Source organism: Erpetoichthys calabaricus, chromosome 8, assembly GCF_900747795.2.
Source record: "Erpetoichthys calabaricus chromosome 8, fErpCal1.3, whole genome shotgun sequence".
NCBI classification, from domain to species: domain Eukaryota; kingdom Metazoa; phylum Chordata; class Cladistia; order Polypteriformes; family Polypteridae; genus Erpetoichthys; species Erpetoichthys calabaricus.
The window spans coordinates 81,112,101-81,135,165 of NC_041401.2; the positions used below are offsets into that span (position 1 = coordinate 81,112,101).

Here is a 23,065-nt window from a genome sequence, read left to right on the forward strand (position 1 = left end):
ATATTCATAAACTGTGGTCACAAGTTTTTTTGTTTTTTTTTTTTAAATCCCTGTGTGCATCCAGGTGTCCGTGTGTGGGTGTCTTCTGGTGAAGTGTGCATGCGCGGGGCACGGTGCGATGCGCGATATTACTGTCAGTGAAAGTTAGAGCCGTTTTATGGAAATACAAGCCAGTATTACTGCGAGAGGAAATTAAAGGTACATAATACAGTGACGCATATTACAGCCACATACAAGCCAGTATTACTGTCAGAGGAGATTAAAGGCATATTACCGACGCGCACACCTGTATTACCGCCAGAGAAAATTAAAGGTATATTACGGACGTACAAGCCAGCGGACGTACAAGACGGTATGCTTCAATAAGGGCGTGCACAAAAAGGCGAGCCTCAAAAGGGCGACCTCAATTGGGCGCAGCAAATAAAGGCGCGCGTAAATAAAGATCTGCACCTTTGTTGCTCTTCACATATTCCAGAGCCATTTGAACTAAATTATCTACGAACGCCTTTATTCGCCGCGCTCAATTGAGGTCGCCCTTTTGAAGCTCGCCTTTTTGTGCGCGCCCTTATTGAATAGAGCCATACAACACAGTATTACTGTTACAGAAAATTAAAGACACACAATACACGGTGGCAGCCCACGAAGAACGGTCAGCTCAGCAAGTAAACATCAACAAAAGAAAGGCTGAAAGAAAGAAAAATACGACCAACAAAAAGAATGAGGTCAAAGTCCCTTGCCATTTAATATAGACTGTTCCTACTAATGTTTATGCACTACTGTTCTAGCGCCCGTTATTGTAACGGGCTAAATGACTAGTTTAGTAAATAATTATCTACTCATCCACTGATTTTTTTAACCCATTTATCTAATTCAAGATTCTAAGAGTGAATAACCACAGTGAAACAACATACAAAAAGCTTTTCCATTAGACTTTACTTATATCACACATAAAAACACTGCCTGCAACATTATGTCAGCCAAGCCAGTCAGAGTAAATAAAACTGACTGTTGATTCCTTTCAAGATGCCATAACCCCTAGCAAGCAGGAAACAATGCGGCTACAAGTCATCATGTAACTTTACCCTTATGAACTGGTCTAGCATTATTTATTCCACTTAATGTCTCCTCACCCTTTCCCCCAAGTACTGTATTTGAATATTTTCCAAAGTATTCCTGAAATAAGGCTAAATGTTGTTAGTGCAGCATCCAGTGGCAAAGTCATCCATGGCTGCTTTCAGGAAAGGCGGCAATTCAGGCAGAGGCCTTAATCCAAATCATAAAGGACGTTCAAAATAAAATGCATTCAAGTTTTTTCACTTCTTTATTGCTGATATTTGCTCTCCTAGTTCCTTTTAAAGTATATTAGCACAGCAGAAAACTAACGGAATCAGACACCAACAGGTCAGGTCAGGTTGGGGAGTATGCACTGGTACAGCACACTGCTGCACCCACCACACGACGAAACAGCTCGGGATCCTGGTTAGCAACCCCCCTGGCAGACACGTGGTCCACCCTCTAGAAATGACAATCTATGTGCCGCAGCCAGGTGTTATGTGGGTGACCCCTTGGCCTGGTCCAGCTGCTTGGGTCCTCAGCAATGATGATCCTGTGAGCCAGATCTCCTTTAGGGATGGTACTGTAACTGATGCTCCCTCACAATTGCAGTTAACGTGCCTCAATTGGGACTCCATGAGTAACCAATCGTTCAACAAAGTGAAACCAGCGGTCATGAGAGACATGAATGTCCTGCCGAGGTAATTAAACCTCCTGACAAGGTCAACCCTCTTTGCGCAGATGGACACACTGCTGATGGCTGTGCCCAATAGGTCAATAAAGGTCTGGATCTTAGTTTTTATCCAAGACACTCACAAGCCTCGATCAGAGTCTCCATTGACTCTGTGAAGATCACAGCATCGTCGGCAAAATCAAGATCAGTGAATCTTTCTTCACGAACAGATGCCCCATAGCTGCTGGACCCCATAACCCTCCCCAACACCCAGTCCATGCAAACATTGAACAGAGTAGGAACAAGAATATACTCCTGATGTACCCCAGAATCAACTCTGCACAACACTCACAGTACCAGTGTACATGCCTGCCATGATATCCAGCAACTTTGGGGGAAACCCATAAAGTCGCAGAATGTCCCACAGGGAAGCTTGATCAAGTCGAATGCTTTATGAGTTTGCGCTCCATGAGAACCCTCAGAGCCAGAATGCGGTCGATGGTAGACCAGACTGCTCCATTCAGTTATACAGTACATGAGCAAGTGATCACGGATCCTATTGATGATGACTCTAGAAAGGAACTTACCCGGCACAGAGAGCAGTGTTATCCCTCCGTAGTTGCCGCAATCCAGATTGGAAAACTGGATGACTTGTCCCTATCAGTTGGGATGACGCCCGTCTCCCAAAAGGAAGCAAATACAGCTTGCAATGCCAGGAGGACAGGCTAACCACAAGCCTGGAGAATTTCCCCCCGGATACCACAGATCCCTGCAGCCTTCCCATCCCTCAGATGATAAACCACCTGTGCAATCTCAATGAGACTGGATGGTTCACAGAGAACTGGAGAATCAGCTTTAACTCTTTGACGGCTGAATATTTTTTCCAAAAAACTCAGTTTCCTGAAAAGCAGACAAAGCAATGGTTTCACACATACATCAAAGTCCATTGCAGCATGCTGTGCCCATTTGTCATCTCTGTAGGCAGCGGCTGCATGGTGGCCCGGCTGCCTGGCTTAGCTGTCTTTGCGCCGCAATCTGTTTTGTACCTCTTGTCATTGTAAGTGGTGGTCCTCCCATGCGAACATTGCCGTAGGCACCTCTGCTACACAAGTGTGTTCAGCTGGAGACCGATAGCTGGTGCCAATACCTCACTTTTTTCGATCTTCGTCTCCGGATCACTTTCATCAAAATCTGAGTCCGCCAAGTCATAAGTGACGATGCGGGTCCTCTCCATGCTCCCAACACCTTCCAGGTGCTATAAACCCGACACCATCGGTAATGTCACCGAGATGAGCTGACATATGAGGACAATTCTCAAATAAAGCCAGAGGATATTTCCAAAAAGTGCATAAGTGCTTTTATTAAAACCAACAAAACAGTGTCCAAACAAAAAGTGCAGTGCATCAGTTTCAATAAATATATCCATAAAAACAAGTGTCCAGTGGGGGTAAAAACCATCAATAAATAAATCCATTAAAATCCGAGTTTAAAATGCAGTTTCTATCATCCCGATCTCGGCACACCTCCTTCTAACTTCCTCCCCGGCTCACCCATAACTCACGTAGCCGGAAGAGGCCCAACAACCACAAGCTCCTTCGACCAACCTCCGTCTTGGCCTCCTTATGGACGTCACTGCCAGACCATCCGAGGTCGACTCTCCTCCCTTCATCCTTCGCACTCCAGCAGTCGCTCCTCAGATCCCTCGGAAGGACACCTGCCTTGCTCACCCCACTAACTCGAACATTCAGTGGGGTGAACTAGCCCCTAGAGCGCCACAACCAAACGCTCCTTTGCGGGGCCCTTAACCTCCTTCATTTACATCTCCTTCTATTCATCTCTCAATTGATCTATCCATCCATCCATATCCATCTGTCCTCACTTTTCCTGGTGTTGACCCGTATATATAGCCCCGTCTCCCCGCGCCTCCGTGGCCACAGCGCCTTAATCATACACCGCAGGAAGCCAATCAAGCAATTGAGAACAAACGCACCCACACATGCAGGTGCGACTCGCTCCAACTACCTCATTAACTCCCCGCAGTCGTGCATTCATGCCCACGGAGAACGACACAGCTATACGGATTAAAACCGGGCCCTTTTTTTTTTTTTTTGAAGCCGCGGACCCGCTATACCACACATAGTCTAATTCAGAGATAATACACAAAATATTGTCCAGAGATTATTTTGCTTTGCACATTCATTTTAGTCTCTCATCAGATGTCAATGCCATTTTAGAGGTTGCTTGCTCTTCGCTACTCATGCATGCGCTGGGAATGGAGGTCAAATCATGGAATCTAACTTTCCTTCTATCAAAGATTGTCAAACTCAAATCTAACGGCGAGTTTTGTTGCAGTTTACAGCTGATTATCATCCTCTACCCTTGAATTTCAACAAAAGTCGACATCTGGCCAGAGAGAGTTAAGAACCTGGGACCCAGAGATATCCAACGTTCAAGCTGGAGGATCAGGTTTAAACAGCTGCTCAAAGTATCCAGGCCCAGCGGGACACAACTGCAGTGTCATCCTTAAGGAGCATTCCATCAGCATCAATTAGTACAAATGTTTGTTTTTTTTTTTTATATAAACAGAATGTATTTTTCTATATTTGTAATGTGAAAATGACTGGTTGGCCTTGCAGGCAAAGTACACAAAGAATGTTTGTGTTTTCTACAGTCTGTGGCAGATATGAGCAGTATGCAGCAGTTCTTTGAGCTCGAGTATCTTTTCTGCTATAAATACATTAATTGGCCAACACAGAGACCATTCCCCTAGCAATAAGATTAGAACTGCATACAGGTTTTATAAGTTTTCTTTAATTCCTTAATGTCAAAGAACTGTAAACCTAAAGCCACTGATGTGAATGCTAAAAAAGCAAGTAGAAATGTAACACAAATATACTAAGAAAATCGTTCATCCTGAGGGCTTGCAGATCACCATGAGCAGACATGCCTTAGCAGTAATCAATCCAATGTACCTCAGTGAGTTTGAAGGACACAACTGTGACTAGGGGCCCTACAGATGTTCATTTCACCTGAGGAGCTCTTCCTGAGTATTTATTTCTCTAAGAGTTAAGGCTAATTCAAGAGACTGGTAGAACATAGTCTACCGAAAAAACAGAACGTGGACTGCATATGTGAACACCAAACAAAGGTCAGCAAAACACAAGTACTTGAGGTGTAAGCCTGGGATGCCTCATTTTAGAAAGTACAATGCATTTCAAATTCAGTAAAACCCTAAATAGAAACAGATTTTCATCAAGCAAAAATCATTAGGTATTGAAAATTTCCATGATTAACACAGGCTCTGGTTACTAAATGGAGAAGCACTTACAGGATGAATTAATTTTAACTTGAATTAATTTATCACAAACACAGGCACCCCACAGGGATGCATCCTTAGCCCCATCCAATACACCCTGTTCACCCACGACTGTCGCCTCCCACAAAGATAACATCATCCTAAAGTTTGCAGATGACACCGCAGTGATAGGATGCATCACTGGTTGGGATGAGGTGGCCTACAGGAGGGAGGTGGGAAGTCCGGCATCATGGTGTGAGGACAACAACCTCACCCTCAACACAGACAAGATGAAGGAGATGATAGTGGACATGAGGAAGGAGAGGAGACCTCACCGGCCACAGTTCATCCGAGGGGTTGAAGTGGAGAGGGTGAACAGCATTAAATACCTGGGCGTCTACATCAGTAAGGACCTCACTTGGACACTTAACACCACACAGCTGGTCAAGAGGGCTCAACAGCGGCTGTACTTTCTGAGGAGGCTGAGGAAGTTTGGTATGTCAACTAAGATCCTCAGCAACTTTTACAGCTGCATTGTTGAGAGCATCTTGACCAGCTGCATCACCGTGTGGTACGGCAACACTACTGCTATGGACCATAAATGCCTGCAAAGAGTGGTAAAGACTGCTGAGAAGATCACCAGGACCCCACTGTCCTCTCTGCAGAGATTCTACAACTGCAGAGTCCACAGGAGAACTGCCCTGATGCTCAGGGACCCCACCCACCCCCAACACGAACTGTTCACACTTCTACCCTCAGGCAGGAGGTATAGAAGTATGAAATGCAGGACTTCCAGGCTAAAGAACACTTTCTTTCCCAAGGCCATTAGATTCCTAAATAACTGACTGGAGTTTACAACCATGGTTCACATCATTCTATCTACCCCACACAATTGTACTGGACTTGTTCATCACACACCTACCTGCACATTACACTTTATATTTCTATTCTGTTTTTATACTTTATGCTGCTTCCGTTACTTATTATCTATCTGCTACTTATTATCTATGTTTATCTTTATATGTTGGTTTTGTCATTTGGTATGGACAGCAAAGAAAGAATTTCATTGTACAGGGAAACATGTTTCCGTACTGTGCACATGACAATAAACTTTGAACTATAACTTAACTAGACTGTCATTTTTAGTCAACTGCAATAAATCACTCCCTTTTGTTTAAAGAAAAAATTGCAACTTTGCTTAATGCAGCAAAAGTAAGAGTCTATCCTGGCTACATCAGGCACAGGGAAGAAACCAATTCACTTGGGCCAGTAACACTAACATGTACTGTACAACTTTAAGATGCTGAACAAAACTGATGAACTCATAGAATAACACCAGAATCATGGTGGCAATAGTCAAGCACATTCACTTTGGCCTTTAACACTCACACAGATGATTCAAGTGAGGAGTACTACCAACATATTGTGACATATGTGATGGAAAACACTGTATTCTCACTTTTTAGACAGGGTTTCATTTAGAAGAAAACGCACTTTCTGACAAACAGCAGTCAGAAGGGTGTAGGATCTGCTGCATGTCAGCTGCCTTAACGCGCAACTCTCCCATCTTACTGCAATAAAAGTTTTTAAAAGTATCAATCTTGCAAATGCAATTAGGGATTTCCCTACAACTCCCACCTCCCTCCAAAAGGGGGGTTCTGTCTTTCTGCTCAGTCTTGAATATGGCGTCCCTACTCCTCCATAACAGGGCAGCTCTGAGAAGATGCTTTTGAATTTTATCAAGTTTGAGAAGACTGAAATGGAGCTGAAAGAGTCTAAAACTGTTTCTCCTTTTTCAACTATAAAGTGTAGGGCTACAACAACTAACTGTCATAATCGATAATAATCAATTACTAAAAACTTTGGCAACGATCACTTTCATCGATTAGTTGATTAGGCCGAGTACACCATTTCACGCAACTGCATCACTACATCATTCAGTTGTGAATGCATTTGAAAAAAGGCAGACTGTAAGAAAGTGACAGAAAAGATGATGCGACCAAAAACATACGAGTTTGAAAGCACTTTATCTGAACACTGCGGGTCTTGGGGGGATTAAAGGGCTGTGAATTGCTCAATGTGTAGATCTAAAAAAAAGGGCAAGTTTAGGTTGTATCGATTGATATTTGGGATTCGGCTTTTACACATTAACAGCAATAATTTCTTTTTCTTTGGTTATATTCTTGAATAAAAGCACACTTTTTTGCTATACTTTTTGTGAAAGTGTTTATTTGATATTTGGACTTCACGTCAGCATTTTGTCAGTATTACTATAACATGAAAAATGTTTCTGTTTTAGCTATGTGTTCAACATTTCATCCTACATTTACACAAATTGTTGTGAACATGGAACACACATGAAATGTATGTATTCCAAATAACGATATATTATTTACCCTATACAATTCCAGACACCTCACTCACAGATAAAGAGCTGTGAGAATTTTGCGCCTGACTTGACTTCAGCTGCCTCAAAGGGGGAGGAGTGAGCAGGCTGCCTGCTGCTAGTGCTGATTGACACATTTGCAAAACAAAGGCAATGATGAGGAGGTGCGAGGGAATTTAAGGTGACCCGGCATTATATTTATATTATATTATAGAAATATTTTCGTAGGCTTCAGGGATTCTAGTGTTAATCAACAAAATAACTGACAGATTAATCGATTCTCAAAATAACTGTTTGTTGCAACCACAGTAAAGTGTGCGGACAATATAAAAACGACAACTATGCTGATCCTATCAGGAGAATGTTAAGTAAAATCTGCTCTCCGCTCTTTGGTAAAATGTGGCATGGAGAGCTATAAACATACTCATAAAAATAAGTATGCCTAATACTTTGAAAAATATTTCTAAACATCATGAGCAGCTGGTTATGTTAAAAATTTCATGAAGTAAACAAGTTCATAAGATACAATTCAGTAAGTAATGCAACAGTAAAGACTCGTATGTAAGCTTCTGTGTGCTTGCTGCACAAATTACGACATTCCAGTTTTGCCCGATGTGTCCCAGATTCACACGATATCCATCTGGCTTCAGGAGACATCACTGTACTCTGAAACAAAGGTCATTTTCTTCTTAGACGCCTTTGTGAGAGTGCCAAGGAACAGAAGATACAGCATATCAACCAGAACACAGAAGCAACCTTCGGGATAAAGCTCTCTTTTCTTCTTCTTAATGCCCCTAATAATATGTGTGGAAAAAAAAAAAAAAAGACCATTTTGGGCATTGAGCTGCAGAGCACGAGTTTTGGAAATCCCAGACATTAACAGCATTAAGTCTTTGCTTCAGTTTTCTTCAAAATGAGGTTCAGATATTTAACAACATAGTGATTGAATTTCTATATGGTAATGCCATATATTTATCACATAGTTGCTCTCATAGTTTCTGGAAAACAGCACTTTCAACTAACTGGAACTACAGCAACTGCCATCATGGTAAACTTTCAAGTAATAAACAAGCAATACAATACTGAAAAGAAAAAAAAAATTATATACGTCATACAGACAGACAACACACAAAACTAGCAAATGAAGAAGCCCACACTTCATGTTATGGACCACTTTTTAGTAGTTGTAAATAGATATGTGCTGGAATGTTGTGCATTTTTGTGAATCATTATATTCGGACAATGGATATAAAGGTCCTGTTTCCTTAGCACAGTCAGGATTTTGCTTGCCCCACTGGTTCAGCGTGTTAATGCCAACAGAAACAAGTTGGGTTTGGGATATGGCTGATGTTAATGGCCACACAGTGACTCACAGACAACAATCACACTGGTAGCCATGGTACATAACTGAGTGCCCGACAGCAATGTTCGTGTATGTAACATGAGATTGTGCAACTGCACAACATTAACTGCTGCTTGCTTGTGGGCTGTTGGAAAATAATGATTGCAGTTGTCTTTATGTTCGTGATATCTTATCTGGAAATTTACTTATGGCAATTAAGTATATATTATATTTATGAGAATATTCATTTCATCAATGTATCTCCATTGGTTAAATGAGCAAAAAATAAAACAGCTAGTGAAAAATATCAAACTCCAAAAGCAGCATACACTTAAATCAAAAACTGAAAGCAACTCTGCATCACTTGGTTAGCCCCTTACAAATCTCCATTACTATATGTAAGTATAGTATATGCTGGGGAGCTCTTCACTCTCAACTGGTATACTACAGGGCAGGTTCTGGGTAGGAGATGAAACTGGGGTCACTAGTATTAGCTCAGATTTCCCATACTGCAATAGCACACATATTTGGCATTATGAAGGAAAAGATAATTACTGTACTTTCCTGGTTGGCACTCTCATTCTGCACAACAGGGAAAGCAAACTCTGATGAAAGTTTTCATTTTCATTTCAAAGAACATGTTTTACTCCATTAATAATGAAAGTATATTTTTCATGTGTGTCCATCGTGTGAGTTAATCCATTAAAATTTGGTCCTCATGCTTCTAAGGTTTGTGGAGAACATGAAAAATGAACAATTCATATACTTTCAAGCAGCACTGTACAGAAAGAAGAGCTGAAATAAGTGATGAGCCACTGCACTGCAAATCTCATGAGCTTGGCAGACAACCATTAATGTTAAATTGTTACTGCTTTTACAAATTGGGCAGTATGAACATCCAAGATTTTCAGTTACGGCCTTCAGTGTTGTTGCATGTCAGGCACACTGCTTGTATTCAACTCATTTCTTCTCTACTTGTTAATGAACTGCAATGTGAATTGCCAGCGCGGTTTTGAGAGTTAGGAGAAATTTCTCTCACAATGCAAATTGATTTGGAAAAACTGCATGAAATAAATCAGAAAGCGATGCAATATTTGAACTGCACATGAAGCTAGACGTAACAGTTCTTCAAGCATTACTACTTCTTGCCACCAGGCCAGTTCATTGTCGGCAACACTGATTTTCTTGTGGCTCCCCTGTGGCTGCAGGTTTTTGAACAAACCAACTTCTGATTTTAAATTTGTCTGCTACATTAGTTAAGGATCCTATCATTTCCATCATTTCCGATTTTATTTTATAGGAATACAGCAAGCATGTATGTGGAAAACATTGTAGATTCAGTTTTTTTAAAGGAATAATCCACCCAAAAATTATATTTTATTTATATAAATTACTTAACCCATGTTGTTCACAGTGATGGCCAAGAAACATTTTTTAATGTCATGTTCTCACGAAGAACAGAGATAAACTCTGAGGCTAGGGATCTGCACTGGCAATCGAAAGGTTGCCTGCCGTAAATGCCAATAGGGACTCTTCTCTGTTGGGCCCTTGAGCAAAGCCCTTAACCTGCAATTGCTGAGCACTTTGAGTATTGAGAAAAGCGCTATATAAATGCAAAAGAATTAAATTAAAATTAATAAATATTCTGATAGAACAGACGTCTACGGAGACTAACATAAGACTACAGCAAAAAATATAAAAAGTCTATGAGGAGAAAAAAAAACAAACAAAAAAACAAAATCAGAGCAGTGCACTCCAAGGAAAAGCATTCACATGGGAACCAAAGACAGGACTCTTAACCAATGAAGCCCTTCATCAAAAATTATTAACAAGGAAACCGGGTAAGCACTGAAATGCTACACTTTTTCCACAAGAAGGCAGGTACAGTAATAAACACTTAAGGAGACATGTCAGAAAATTGATAAGATGTTTCATTGTGTTCCTTATATGAAATGCTTTTAAAAAGCGAAATGTCCCCCCCTTAATATAATAAATGCCATTGCCTCAGTGAATTTGGTATTCACCTCTGCTGACTGGGGCAGCATGGTGGCACAGTGGTAGCACTGCTGCCTCGCAGTAAGGAGGCCTGGGTTCGGTTCCCAGGTCATCCCTGCGTGGCATTTGCATGTTCTTCCCGTGTCTGCGTGGGTTTCCTCCGACAGTCCAAAGACATGCAGTTAGGTGCATTGACGATCCTAAATTGTCCCTAGTGTGTGCTTGGTGGGTGTGGGTGTGTGTGTGTGTGTGTGTGTGTGCGCCCTGCGGTTTGTTCCTGCCCTGCGCCCTGTGTTGGCTGGGATTGGCTCCAGCAGACCCCCGTGACCCTGTGTTAGGATATAGCGGGATGGAAAATGACTGACGGACTGATACCTACTGAACCATTGAGTTATAAACAAACAAAGCAACTATAAATAAAAGAAAAAATAAATCAAAGCCACCTCTCTTATTTTATTGTAATATTTCTGAAGCGCTCCTATACCAGCAAGATAATTACAGTTACCATTGTATCTTGTTCACATACATTGACAGAGAGAGGGATAGGCTGGTAGTTGTTTTGTCCTTAATGTCAGGTTTACATTTTAACAAAGAGAAAACACAACTTGAATGAGGAGGCCAATTCAGTGCTGCTGTACAGCACATGCGACACGACATATAAGCAACGGGGCTTTAAAGGGTTATTTGCCCATGTAGCTGAATACATACATTAATTTTTCATTCAAATAACTGCTGAAACAATTTGTCATTCATACTTTTCATGAAATATTAAATTAGGGCTTTTAGGAGAAGTTTTAATTCTTTATAAACATACTGTGTACACCACATAACTTCCTTGCTGCACTTTTTTGAAAGTGTCAGAATGCTGACAATATATGCTTTTTCTGTTTAAAGCATTTTGAACCTACTCTGTCCCAATTTGGCAAAAGTAAAAAAAAAAAAAACTTAAAATACTCCCCATCGACAAATCAAAGGATTGTTAGCTATTTCACTGGTCTGAAACCCAAGCTCAAGCATGTTAAAAATTTAGGAACATTAAACATCACAGTGACAGACACATTATCCTTCCAAGGAAGGATACAGTGCGACACAATAGTACTGATTCTACAATAAGCCGTTATTTTAAAGATACTTCCCATTCATCTTTCCTGTTCTATTAAGACCACAACAACTCAAAAGTTAATTACACTGCTAATACAATCATATCATCAATGTCTAAATAATATGCGCGAGTGCTACATAAGCAATGACTATTATCCACCCACATGAAAATGAGATGTAATAAAACACGGCACTTATGATCACCACCACTGTTGTGCAAACACAGATCTCCTCAGCTGCTAGCAAATGTAGACAAGTTCTGCAAGCATGTTTCAGTTTCCAAAACAACAGAAAAAGATTATATAACAAACAACAAAAATGACAAAGAACAACAACATATAACTTTAGTATCTGTGTTCTTATTAATATGAACTAGGTAGGTGAATGAAAAAAAACAAAAAAATAGTTTAAACATTTAGCTGATTGAGGCTGAAAACCGTATTAGACAATACAAAAACGGTGTACACCCTACCTGCCTACACCCTATTCCCATCATAATGTACTTTACATACAAAGCAAGATTTCAACATGTCACCTGCTTTTAAAAATATTTTTTATCCATTATTCTTTTATAACAACATGCATACTAGACAACAAAAATAAATCTTGGTTAGGAATAGATAGGATTACAGATATTGCACAGAGGAAACCACAAACAAAGCACGTGATGTTCATCAGATATGGCCAATTTATCATCTCAACCCTTTAAGTCGGTATGCTCCTAGATTTTTTTTTTTCAGTGTTGTATAAAATATGTCTACTTGTGAAGTTACGTAGATACTAGGTCTATTTCACTCTCCCTCCCCAGTATATTTTTATTTTCTCAACAAACCACCCATCATACTGCTCCGGCCTAGCACAGGACCACAAACAATGAGTGAAGTCACCTTTGTCTCTTGCACTTAGGGCATAATAATGCAATTTAATTTCAAAGACTAGGAGATGAATAAGTTCTTTGTTTAAGGTGAACAGCTTTTCTTCTTTTACAATCTACAGGACACTTATTTTTTGGCATTTCCTCAGATCTCAGCCCACATTTCATCCAATATTTCTGCATTAAGCTGCTTCTCTGACAACATCCTTAAGCCCCGAGTACTAGACTCAGGAGTAGTTATTCAATATCTAGTCAAAAGAAAACACCAACAGATGTAACTTCACTAATAACGAACACCTGCTTCTCAACCAATGTGAATGTGAAGTCTGAAAGATGTGTGGTCTTCTTCATGAAGCCCCTTATCTGTAAATAACAGAAAAATCTTCTGTGGGAATGCAGTATTTCTCAATAACCTGCTCAAAGGAAATCAAAATAGACCTTTTAAACAGACCACAAGGAAAACAATTCCTTTATAGATATGCAGAGCGCAAAGTTGCGATTAATAATTCCTAGCATAAAATCGGAGTTGTAAAACACTGGAGTAAAATCTGAGACCTAGGTCTGAATTTATCCGGTGTCTCAGAATTACTCATAAGAACTGCACTAAAAGGCACACTAGAATTCGTCCTACCTCACAGTAGGACACAAGAATCATTTACGAAGTGTAATAGCCCTAGTCCCAACAAGAAGTAGGAGGCCACGTCTGAGACTGAATAACGTTATGAACTAACAGCACCACAAGCCACAAATTGGAGGTTATAATGACGTTTTGTAATTTTTTTTTTCTCTTATATACTTACACTGTGGCTTCATCACAAAGATAATAAATAATAATAATCAAAGAAAAAGAAAAACATATTAAGGTAGGATTTTGCACTAAGCTGCACCTTATGATTACCACTTTGCAACATTATGAATAATATCGCAACAAACACAGAGATGAAAAGACCAAACTACACACACAACGAATGAGAGTGAAGTCGGAAAACAGGTACGCTGATTTAACAACGAAAGAATTTTTCCTGCCATTCCCCGAGATGCTGCTCCGGATAAAGCAGATTTAGAAAATGGAGGGATGGATGGTTGATCCATAGCTGTACTTTCAGATGAACCACTGTTATTCCAACAGAAAACACCTCATAAAGTAGCAATTTTACTGAAGCCATGGTTATTCTTGTGTAGTTTTTGAAGTTATGTTTACTATCCCAGTGCAGCTAGTGTCTTCCACTGTGCCATGTTCCTTGATCTCCCCATATCTTCTGCAAGGCTCTATTGATCCAGTGCCTTGGGAGTCTCCGCCTACCTTCTTGAACCTTCCTGAGCTTATAAAATGTAACAGTAATGCTTCAGGGATTTGTGGAATACAAAACTTGGTATACCCATGTAATACACTGCTAGCAATAACCCATTCAGCCCCGCTCATCTTCCAGATAATTTGCTGGCTACACAGTACAGCTTGCATCCATGAGCACTTGTATGTTGAAACTGTGATGTAATTTGTGATTTACATACGAGTGCTTACCCACACTTAGCGCAAAGATCTTTAGGAGCATGCCGATTTGTATGAATGCAACTAGCTTTAACATTACCTCACGTGAAGACGTGGGGAAATATATAAGCCTGCATATCTCCTCATGCGTGGCAGGGGTGTTTAAAGTCTGGTGTGAAATTACAGAAATGGTTGGATTTGACAAACATAAATCACCCCCATTGCAAAGTTACATTTTACATGTAACACTTTGATTTTGGCTACCAGCTCTTAGTTTCTCTGCTTAGATGGAGTGATCATGTAACATAATATTATTAACGTAATTTTAGGAATATTATTAAAATCTGTCAGATCAATATTCCTTTAAGAGCTCATTGTTAACAAGCATTTCCAAATCATTGAGCTTTTCCCAGGATATGGATCTCTGGCTGAACACCACCTTCTGGTAGCTCTTAAGAGAGTTTGGACAACTCACAAATTCTCCTAAATCCCACTGACGTTTGTAGTCTCTTAATAAAATTGATAAAATGCTTTTACTCCTACAATTAAGAGTAAGACCAAAATTGCATCACTCTCAGATTTGTGAGCCAGTTAAGACCATTTCCCGAACACAAGACACTTGATAAATACTGTTCTCGTCTACTATCGAGGTGCCAATTTTCCATACCTTCACAGTTATTGATGGCTATCTGGTCTTTGCAGTAGTCTCTCACTTATTTTAAGTTCCTAAGGAAAAGAAAATATTTTAAAGGACACTTTGATTGCAACATTTCAATGTCCATTCATATTGAGGAGGGGTCATTAAGCAGATATTCAACTACGGACCACAAATAAGCACTTGATTGGTATTTTTAATATCCGATAGGTTCAGGCCCCACTTGGCACTTAGAATTTGCAATACTTTTATTCTAACTCTGGGTCCCCTACATTGCCAAATAAAACTGCAAAACCAACTGTATAAGCTTTTCAATCTTTTGTTAGAAAACAATAAGGTACAAGAGCAGGGAAAAGGATAATCAGTTTTAAAAGTGAGATACTGCCCAGCAGGAATACAGGGAGCATTGCCCACCACTTAAGATTCTGTTTAATTCTTATAAAGAGGGGAATAGATTTAATGTTAAACATCAGGTTGAAACTTGGAGTAACAGATATACCTAAATAGACAAATCCAGAGGATGGTCATGAAAAAGACAATGGAGAGGGATTGTTTGATATGTATTGTAAGTTTCCTAAGGGTATGGCTTGAGATCAACATGGCCTCCTTGACAAATTTTAGGTTGACTTTATATATCAAATTTGCACAACTGAATCAAGTCAAATGTTACAAAAAAGCAATCATTGACCATCCCAGGTTAAATGAGTTTTGAAACCATTCCTCATTGGTCCTCCTCATTTTGTGTATTCTGATTACGTGCATGACCAGAAATTATAAATAAAGTAAATGTTCGCACACTGGCAGCTGCACTTTTATACCACAGGCATGAAAGTACCAGTGAGATCAATGTACCTGAGTGAGACCGAGAGACTGGAGTACGTTGCACACTTAGGCATGCTAAGTGTCAGAACCTTCACAGATTCAGGGCGCAATACGCAGAGTACAATAATAAGGTGTACCATCATGTCAGTGAGCTCTTGTTGCTTCAGTCATACTAAGAAATACTGGTGTTACTTGCAGCTGGGCTGCTTTAACTGCCTATGGGTGTGTTGGTAGGTTGGTGATATGCAGAACGTTATACTGTTCAATGTGTTAGCAAAAATGAAGTGAATTGCTAAAACACTGCATTTAAAACCAAAAGGTTTGTGCTCTTAAGTTGCCTCTGTTCCTCCAGGAGCCCAGCTTTCTGACTATTAGCATCCAGGAGACAGAGCGCATTCCGTGTTTAGTACTTCAGGTTGTTTGTTTTTTTTTTTTTTTAAATGAGTAATTTGAAATCACACTTTCATATTCTAGTGAAATTTTAGTGGTGCCCAGGATCGTCCCTCCATTTCACAGTATATGGAATTACTCAGCAAAGGAATGATCAATATTTGTCAGTGTAGTCCTTCCTTATTACACAAATCAGTTACTTCTTAGCGTTTGTTGTAAAGTGGTGAGACTACATGCGAGTGAATCAATAACTGTCTTAACTATGTTGCATAAACAGGTCATATCTAGCTGAATAAAGTTCACCCCATCAATTGTTGCAATTCCTTTATTATTTTTTTCCCCTTTTTACACATTCAGTGCGTTTATATACACATACATAATCGGGTTAAGGTGAATACTGCGATTAAGCCACAAACCTGATTTCTCAATAATTCAAGTTTACATGCACAAATAATCTTCTTAAGTTCTCCTTTGGCAAAATGCTCCAGCGTCATTAAACAGTACACAAACAAAACAAAAAAACACCTCCATGAACCTAAAAATAAGCATGTCATCTGTGATAAATGTCTTGCGTTTTATAAATATATTTAGTCAAATTGACGCTTTACTAATAGGTTTCCGTTACCCCGGATTGCATGCAGCACACTCTCTCCTGCTTGGCTGTGTAATTCAGCCCTTCAATGACCCGGTATGTGTGCTTCTTGTCTTACACCCAGTGCTGTTGCAATAATAATAATAATAATAATTTGGCTAGACAGAGGGACCTAGCTGGGACAGATGTGCAGCAGGTTAGGGTGATAAAGGATAAAGATGGAAACATACTGACAAGCAAGGAGAGTGTGTTGAGCAGATGGAAAGAGTACTTTGAGAGGCTGATGAAAGAAGAGAACAAGACAGAGACAAGAGGTTGGATGATGTGGAGATAGTGAATCAGGAAGTGCAACGGATTAGCAAGGAGGAAGTAAGGACAGCTATGAAGAGGATGAAAAATGGAAAGGCCTATGGTCCAGATGACATACCTGTGGAAGCATGGAGGTGTTTAGGAGAGATGGCAGTGGAGTTTTTAACCAGATTGTTTAATGGAATCTTGGAAAATGAGAGGATGCCTGAGGAGTGGAGAAGAAGTGTACTGGTGCCAATATTTAAGAATAAGGGGGATGTGCAGGACTGCAGTAACTACAGGGGAATAAGATTGATGAGCCACAGCATAAAGTTATGGGAAAGAGTAGTGGAAGCTAGTTTAGAAGTGAGGTGATGATTAGTGAGCAGCAGTATGGTTTCATGCCAAGAAAGACCACCACAGATGCAATGTTTTCTCTGAGGATGTTGATGGAGAAGTTTAGAGAAGGCCAGAAGGAGTTGCATTTCATCTTTGTGGACCTGGAGAAAGCATATGACAGGGTGCCTTGAGAGGAGCTGTGGTATTGTATGAGGAAGTCAACGTTTTAAGAGTTGTACAGGATATGTACGAGGGAAGTGTGACCATGGTGAGGTCTGCGGTAGGAGTGACAGATGCATTCAAGTTGGAGGTGGGATTACATCAGGGATTGGCTCTGAGCCCTTTCTTATTTGCATTGGGATGGACAGGTTGACAGACAAGATTAGGCAGGAGTCAACGTGGACTATGATATTTGCTGATGACATTGTGAACTGTAGCGATAGTAGGGAGCAGGTTGAGGAGACCCTGGAGAGGTGGACATATGCTCTAGAGAGGAGAAGAATGAAGGTCAGTTGGAACAAGACTGAATACATGTGTGTAAATGAGAGGGAGGTCAGTGGAATGGTGAGGATGCAGGGAGCAGAGTTGGTGAAGGTGGATGAGTTTAAATACTTGGGATCAACAGTACAAAGTAACGGGGATTGTGGAAGAGAGGTGAAAAAGAGAGTGCAGGCAGGGTGGAATGGGTGGAGAAGAGTGTCAGGGGTAATTTGTGACAGATGGGTATCAGCAAGAGTGAAAGGGAAGGTCTACAGGACGGTAGTGAGACCAGCTATGTTATATGAGTTGGAGACGGTGGCACTGACCAGAAAGCAGGAGACAGAGCTGGAGGTAGCAGAGGTAAAGATGCTAAGATTTGCACTGGGTGTGACGAGGATGGATAGGATTAGAAATGAGGACATTAGAGGGTCAGCTCAAGTTGGACGGTTGTGAGATAAAGTCAGAGAGGTGAGATTGCATTGGTTTGGACATGTGCAAAGGAGAGATGCTGGGTATATTGGGAGAAGGATGTTAAGGATAGGCGGCACGGTGGCGCAGTGGGTAGCGCTGCTGCCTCGCAGTTGGGAGATCTGGGGACCTGGGTTCGCTTCCCGGGTCCTCCCTGCGTGGAGTTTGCATGTTCTCCCCGTGTCTGCGTGGGTTTCCTCCGGGTGCTCCGGTTTCCTCCCACAGTCCAAAGACATGCAGGTTAGGTGGATTGGCGATTCTAAATTGGCCCTAGTGTGTGCTTGGTGTGTGGGTGTGTTTGTGTGTGTCCTGCGGTGGGTTGGCACCCTGCCCAGGATTGGTTCCCTGCCTTGTGCCCTGTGTTGGCTGGGATTGGCTCCAGCAGACCCCCGTGACCCTGTGTTCGGATTCAGCGGGTTGGACAATGGATGGATGTTAAGGATAGTGCTGCCAGGAAAGAGGAAAAGAGGAAGGCCTAAGCAAAGTTTTATGGATGTGGTGAGAGGACATGCAGGTGATGGGGTAACAGAACAAGATGCAGAGGACAGAAAGATATGGAAGAAGATGATCCACTATGGCAACCCCTAACGGGAGCAGTCGAAAGAAGAATATAATGATAATAATTTAGGTATTTTACTTCAATGTCAAAAGTATTGTTTTAGGTTACTCAGTACTTTATAAAGTAACTGGACAATACCACGCCCACTGCTTTGATTACCCAACTGCTCTTGAGATTTTGTTGCAGAGTTTAGCACGGTGCGTTCAGGTCATCAACATAAACTGAAAGATTTCTGAAATATTGAAATCAGATTATTTCAGCCAGGAGAACAAATAATGCAATCACCTGAACATTTGCCTCTGGAACTTTTTACCTGAAAGTGTGTGCAAAGTAAATACATACACAGGCTGACAAGTGCAATGGATACGAGCCGACTACAACATACTTAGTAACATGATTGAGGGTTTACACACAGTCAGATTTTTTGTGGAGAAATCTACCTCTGCTAACCAGGTTTCTCAGAAAACAGTAATATGATTTCTCTAACCAGAATATGGGTTGACATTGAACTTAAGAAATCAGGTTATTGATTTTATATGTAAACTAAGCTAACTGAATTGAAATGGCTAAACACAAACAGACAGATTCCGCTGCTCTTAACCCATTTTGTGTCTGCTATGGCATGGACAGAAAGAGAGAGCACACAGCAAAAGGGCAAGAATGGGAAAAAGAGTACTGGCTTCGCGGTGCACACACAAGAATGCACACCTTTCAAAGCTTAAGCATCAACCTCCAACATAAAACATGGAGTAAATTGCTGGACTGTTCTGTCATTCTGGCAGGCATTCTAGAGACACACTGCGGTCTAAATAACCTTCCAGTGCTCAGTAGAATATCGAAAAAGAAGAAAATTAAACCTGCCAATTCTGAACTACTGTAACTTGACAATGTGTTCACATTTCTCATTCTTTACATGTTTACCAAATTTCTTGGACTTTAACATCCCTAATATGAACACTTCATTACAAAGCCGAATACAGTTGGGTATGCTACCACAAACAGTTTTTAATCAAAAGAATCAGGATGCTACAAAAAACACAGATGCTACAATGAACGCAGAGGAATCTCATCAGCCAATGGAGCATAAGCGTACATGTAACGTGTTGGGACCTTTCTGTCGTTAGAGCGTCAGACATCATCTGTTATTGTCTGTAAGGTTCAGCTTTCATTTTAGTTCAGTTATCTGCTTATGTGCGCCTTTAGCAGTGAATTTTTTTTTTTATTATTCTGCTATATAATTTTAGCCATGAGCCAGTAAAACAGAGCGAGAAAGCTAATTAACTTAGACATTAAATAAGGAATCACTTCCAAGCAAGGAAGCATAAAAGGTGTAGGATATCTAAGCGCTGAATATAGTATGGCTAAATCAATGATCAGTACAATTATAAAAAACAAGGAAGAAATAAAAAGTGCACAGATCATGAAGAGAATCTCCAGGTTAAGCAGTTCACATTGTAATATCACAGAACAGATGGAAACTGTTCCATTACTGTAGATTAACAAAGGGCAGGTATATTTTTGATTTCATTTCTCCTGTTTAAATGGTGTGCTGGATGGTAACTTCCCTCTAGGCTGTGGCCCTGGAATGGATTACCCTGTTACACATATATTTCAATGTATGCTAGAACTAACAGATGCCAGAACAAGAGAGATTCTAGAGCATACTCCACTGTACGGGTTAAGCCTTAATAACAAGAATAACCACATCTTCTTATTAGAGAGAGGCCATCACATTTCAAATAAGGAGGATTTAAGAGTAATCCACATGTCAATGAGGAGGTATAGTGCTGCCTCATGACTCTGGGAGACCGAGTAACAGTATTGATTTAGTCCTTCTTTGTGTGGGTTTTGTCAATTAAGAGTTTCTTTTAAATACTCTGGTTTTCTCCCACATCCCAAAGATGTGCAAACTTAACAAACTATGCCATATGAGAGGGTGTGGGTGTGAAGTACAAGAGTGTCCAGAGATAAATTTGCTTCAAATTCTGTGTTGGCTTTAAATTTAGGCTCTTGGCTTCCTTTTGACCCTACAATAAAAACTGGGTTATAATGGAAACGGGTGGATTAATGGATACGTTTGTCATTATAATCTTCACAGATTATACAGATCTTTCCAAATATAACTGTATAGATTATTAAAAGAAGACACTGGAGAGGACTTATCAAGAGCCATTACTAGGCAGATTTAGAAACATAACATCCCGATAGCTGCCTCAGCTATTTTAGGGTCACAGGATGCTGGAGTCTATTCAGGCTGTAAGGCACACAGCCCAATTACCCAGGCCTAAAGAGGAACCAACAATCAAACCTACTGGTACGTCTTTGGGGATGTAGGTGGAGAACTCACAGAGACACAGGTAGAACATAAAGATTCCACATTAGCAATGCTACTGTGCCATACTTCAGAACTAATTAAAAAGGCATAGAGGATGCTTCGTTATAATGCATTCTCTGAAGAATATAAATCAAGACACATAATGTCCAACCTAAAGGACACACTCATGAGATACTGTACCTAACAATCTGAGCAGCTCTGGTCTTCATATTACAATAAAGGCATAACAGTGTAAGAGAAAGCCCCGAAAAAAGGTAGTAGACTAATTTGTGGTCTGTAAGACAAGTTACGAAAAATATTAATATGAAAATATGAATATGTGAATATTCTTTGGCTAAGCAAAAGCTTTGATTAAAATGTTTTCTGGAATATCTAAAGGTGGCTAACAGCTGCTTTAAAAATTGTTCAGCAAGGATAGGAAGGCAAAAGTTATTAAACATTTTCAAATAAACGTTAAAAAAAATGTCAGGCAGAGAGCTTAAGGTACACTGATTAAAACTACACTGTAAATGCGTGCAGTCTTGCGCCTTGAGCTATTAAAATTTAAACCTCTGGAGAAATTAGGGATAGAAGTGAACAAAATGAACCACTGCTAATTTTGCGTCTTTTTATATTAAAAAAACACCTTTTCCATTATCCACGAGTTCAATTACAACAACCTACTTCCAGGAAACAGCAGCAGACAGTTTGATCCCTTTCTCTTACACTTGCTCGCACGATCAGCCAGTTTGATTTAATTCGCCTCTTTGATTCATTCATCTTGCGTCATCTCCCTGCGCTAGTGTATCACACACGGTACCGATGTATGTATCCTAAGCTTCGTTTCTACATTTTTCACAGCCATACTGCTTTACCGAAAACGGGAATTGCACAAATCTTGAGAACAGCGTCTGAAAAAATATGTAATTAGGTTCGATAAAAGAGAAATCTGAATGACTCCCGAGTAGTTTCTCGAAATTTACGCTAAGTAAATGGTCACTTTATTGCGATAACAGGCGAACGATGTGAAATAGTTCATTATATTTACGCAACATTACAACTAACATTCCTAGAGCTTCGAAGACCGAAGGAAGTGGAAGCAGCGGACGCACGAAAGGGGGCAGGAATCATTGGCTCTACATCGAGCAGCAACACCCGGGGGGGCTGCAAAGCAAACACGAGCTAAACGCGTTTTTGGGCCAGTTTAGCATGTTGCACAGTATGCAAGATCTCCGATAAAATAGAAATAAAAAAAAAGCCACAGCGTTAATTCTCAACCCCGACATGATCACACTCAGTTATTTTGATAGCACGCGACCCCACAATTGCCCCATTAACATTGATCCATTCTTTACGTTTTGCTTTTTTTTACCTGAGACAACGAGGGCTTCGTTAGGTCCAACGGTGTTACAGTTTCCCATTCTTACAAATGATAACCGTATTTTCTGTTTTTCGCAACAACTCTCACTTTTGGATTTTCTCAACCCCAATCCTTAAAAGCCACAATGTCGTCGACCTCCACTTCGACTCCTCCTTCTGCCACCGCCCCTCTATGCAACACAAACAACAGTTACTACCAATGCCCACCTCGGCTCGGAAATGCGCGATCCCGCATGACGACACAAATGGAAACATGTCACGCAAATCATGACGGGAAAATGCGCGACCCCGGCGTAAAGAAAAGCAGGCGTGTCTCGTAAAAATTCTGCTGTTTGTCGGTGTGGATTACTGATTGTCGGTATGGAGTTGTAGTTTACTGGTTTATATTTTCGTTTTGTGTATCCACAGTTCATCATTTTTACGTCGTAAATTTAAAGTCCCTTCAAATTGTTCCCAATCCCGGAGTAAATACTTGCTGAAATGGGGTGGGAGTGGAATCAAATGTGGGTGGAATAGCTGTCAATTATCACGCTGGGAACAAATCAGTTGCGAGAGACGTAGCGAGGACCG

The 23,065-nt window shown here is 40.5% G+C and overlaps 1 protein-coding gene across 3 annotated transcripts in view; it reads right to left on the reverse strand.

Annotated features, from left to right (window-relative positions):
* The window catches only part of LOC114655756 (flotillin-2a), a 96,935-nt gene extending 74,230 nt beyond the window's left edge, over positions 1-22,705 (reverse strand). The window contains exon 1 of one of the 3 annotated variants that reach the window (XM_051930828.1): positions 22,488-22,705. In XM_051930828.1, the coding sequence (XP_051786788.1) occupies positions 22,488-22,536 (49 nt within the window). In that variant the 5' untranslated portion in view covers positions 22,537-22,705. The remainder of the gene's footprint in view (positions 1-22,487) is intronic. The other 2 variants (XM_028806969.2, XM_051930829.1) reach the window with 2 other exon arrangements.
* Positions 22,706-23,065: the final 360 nt, after the last annotated feature.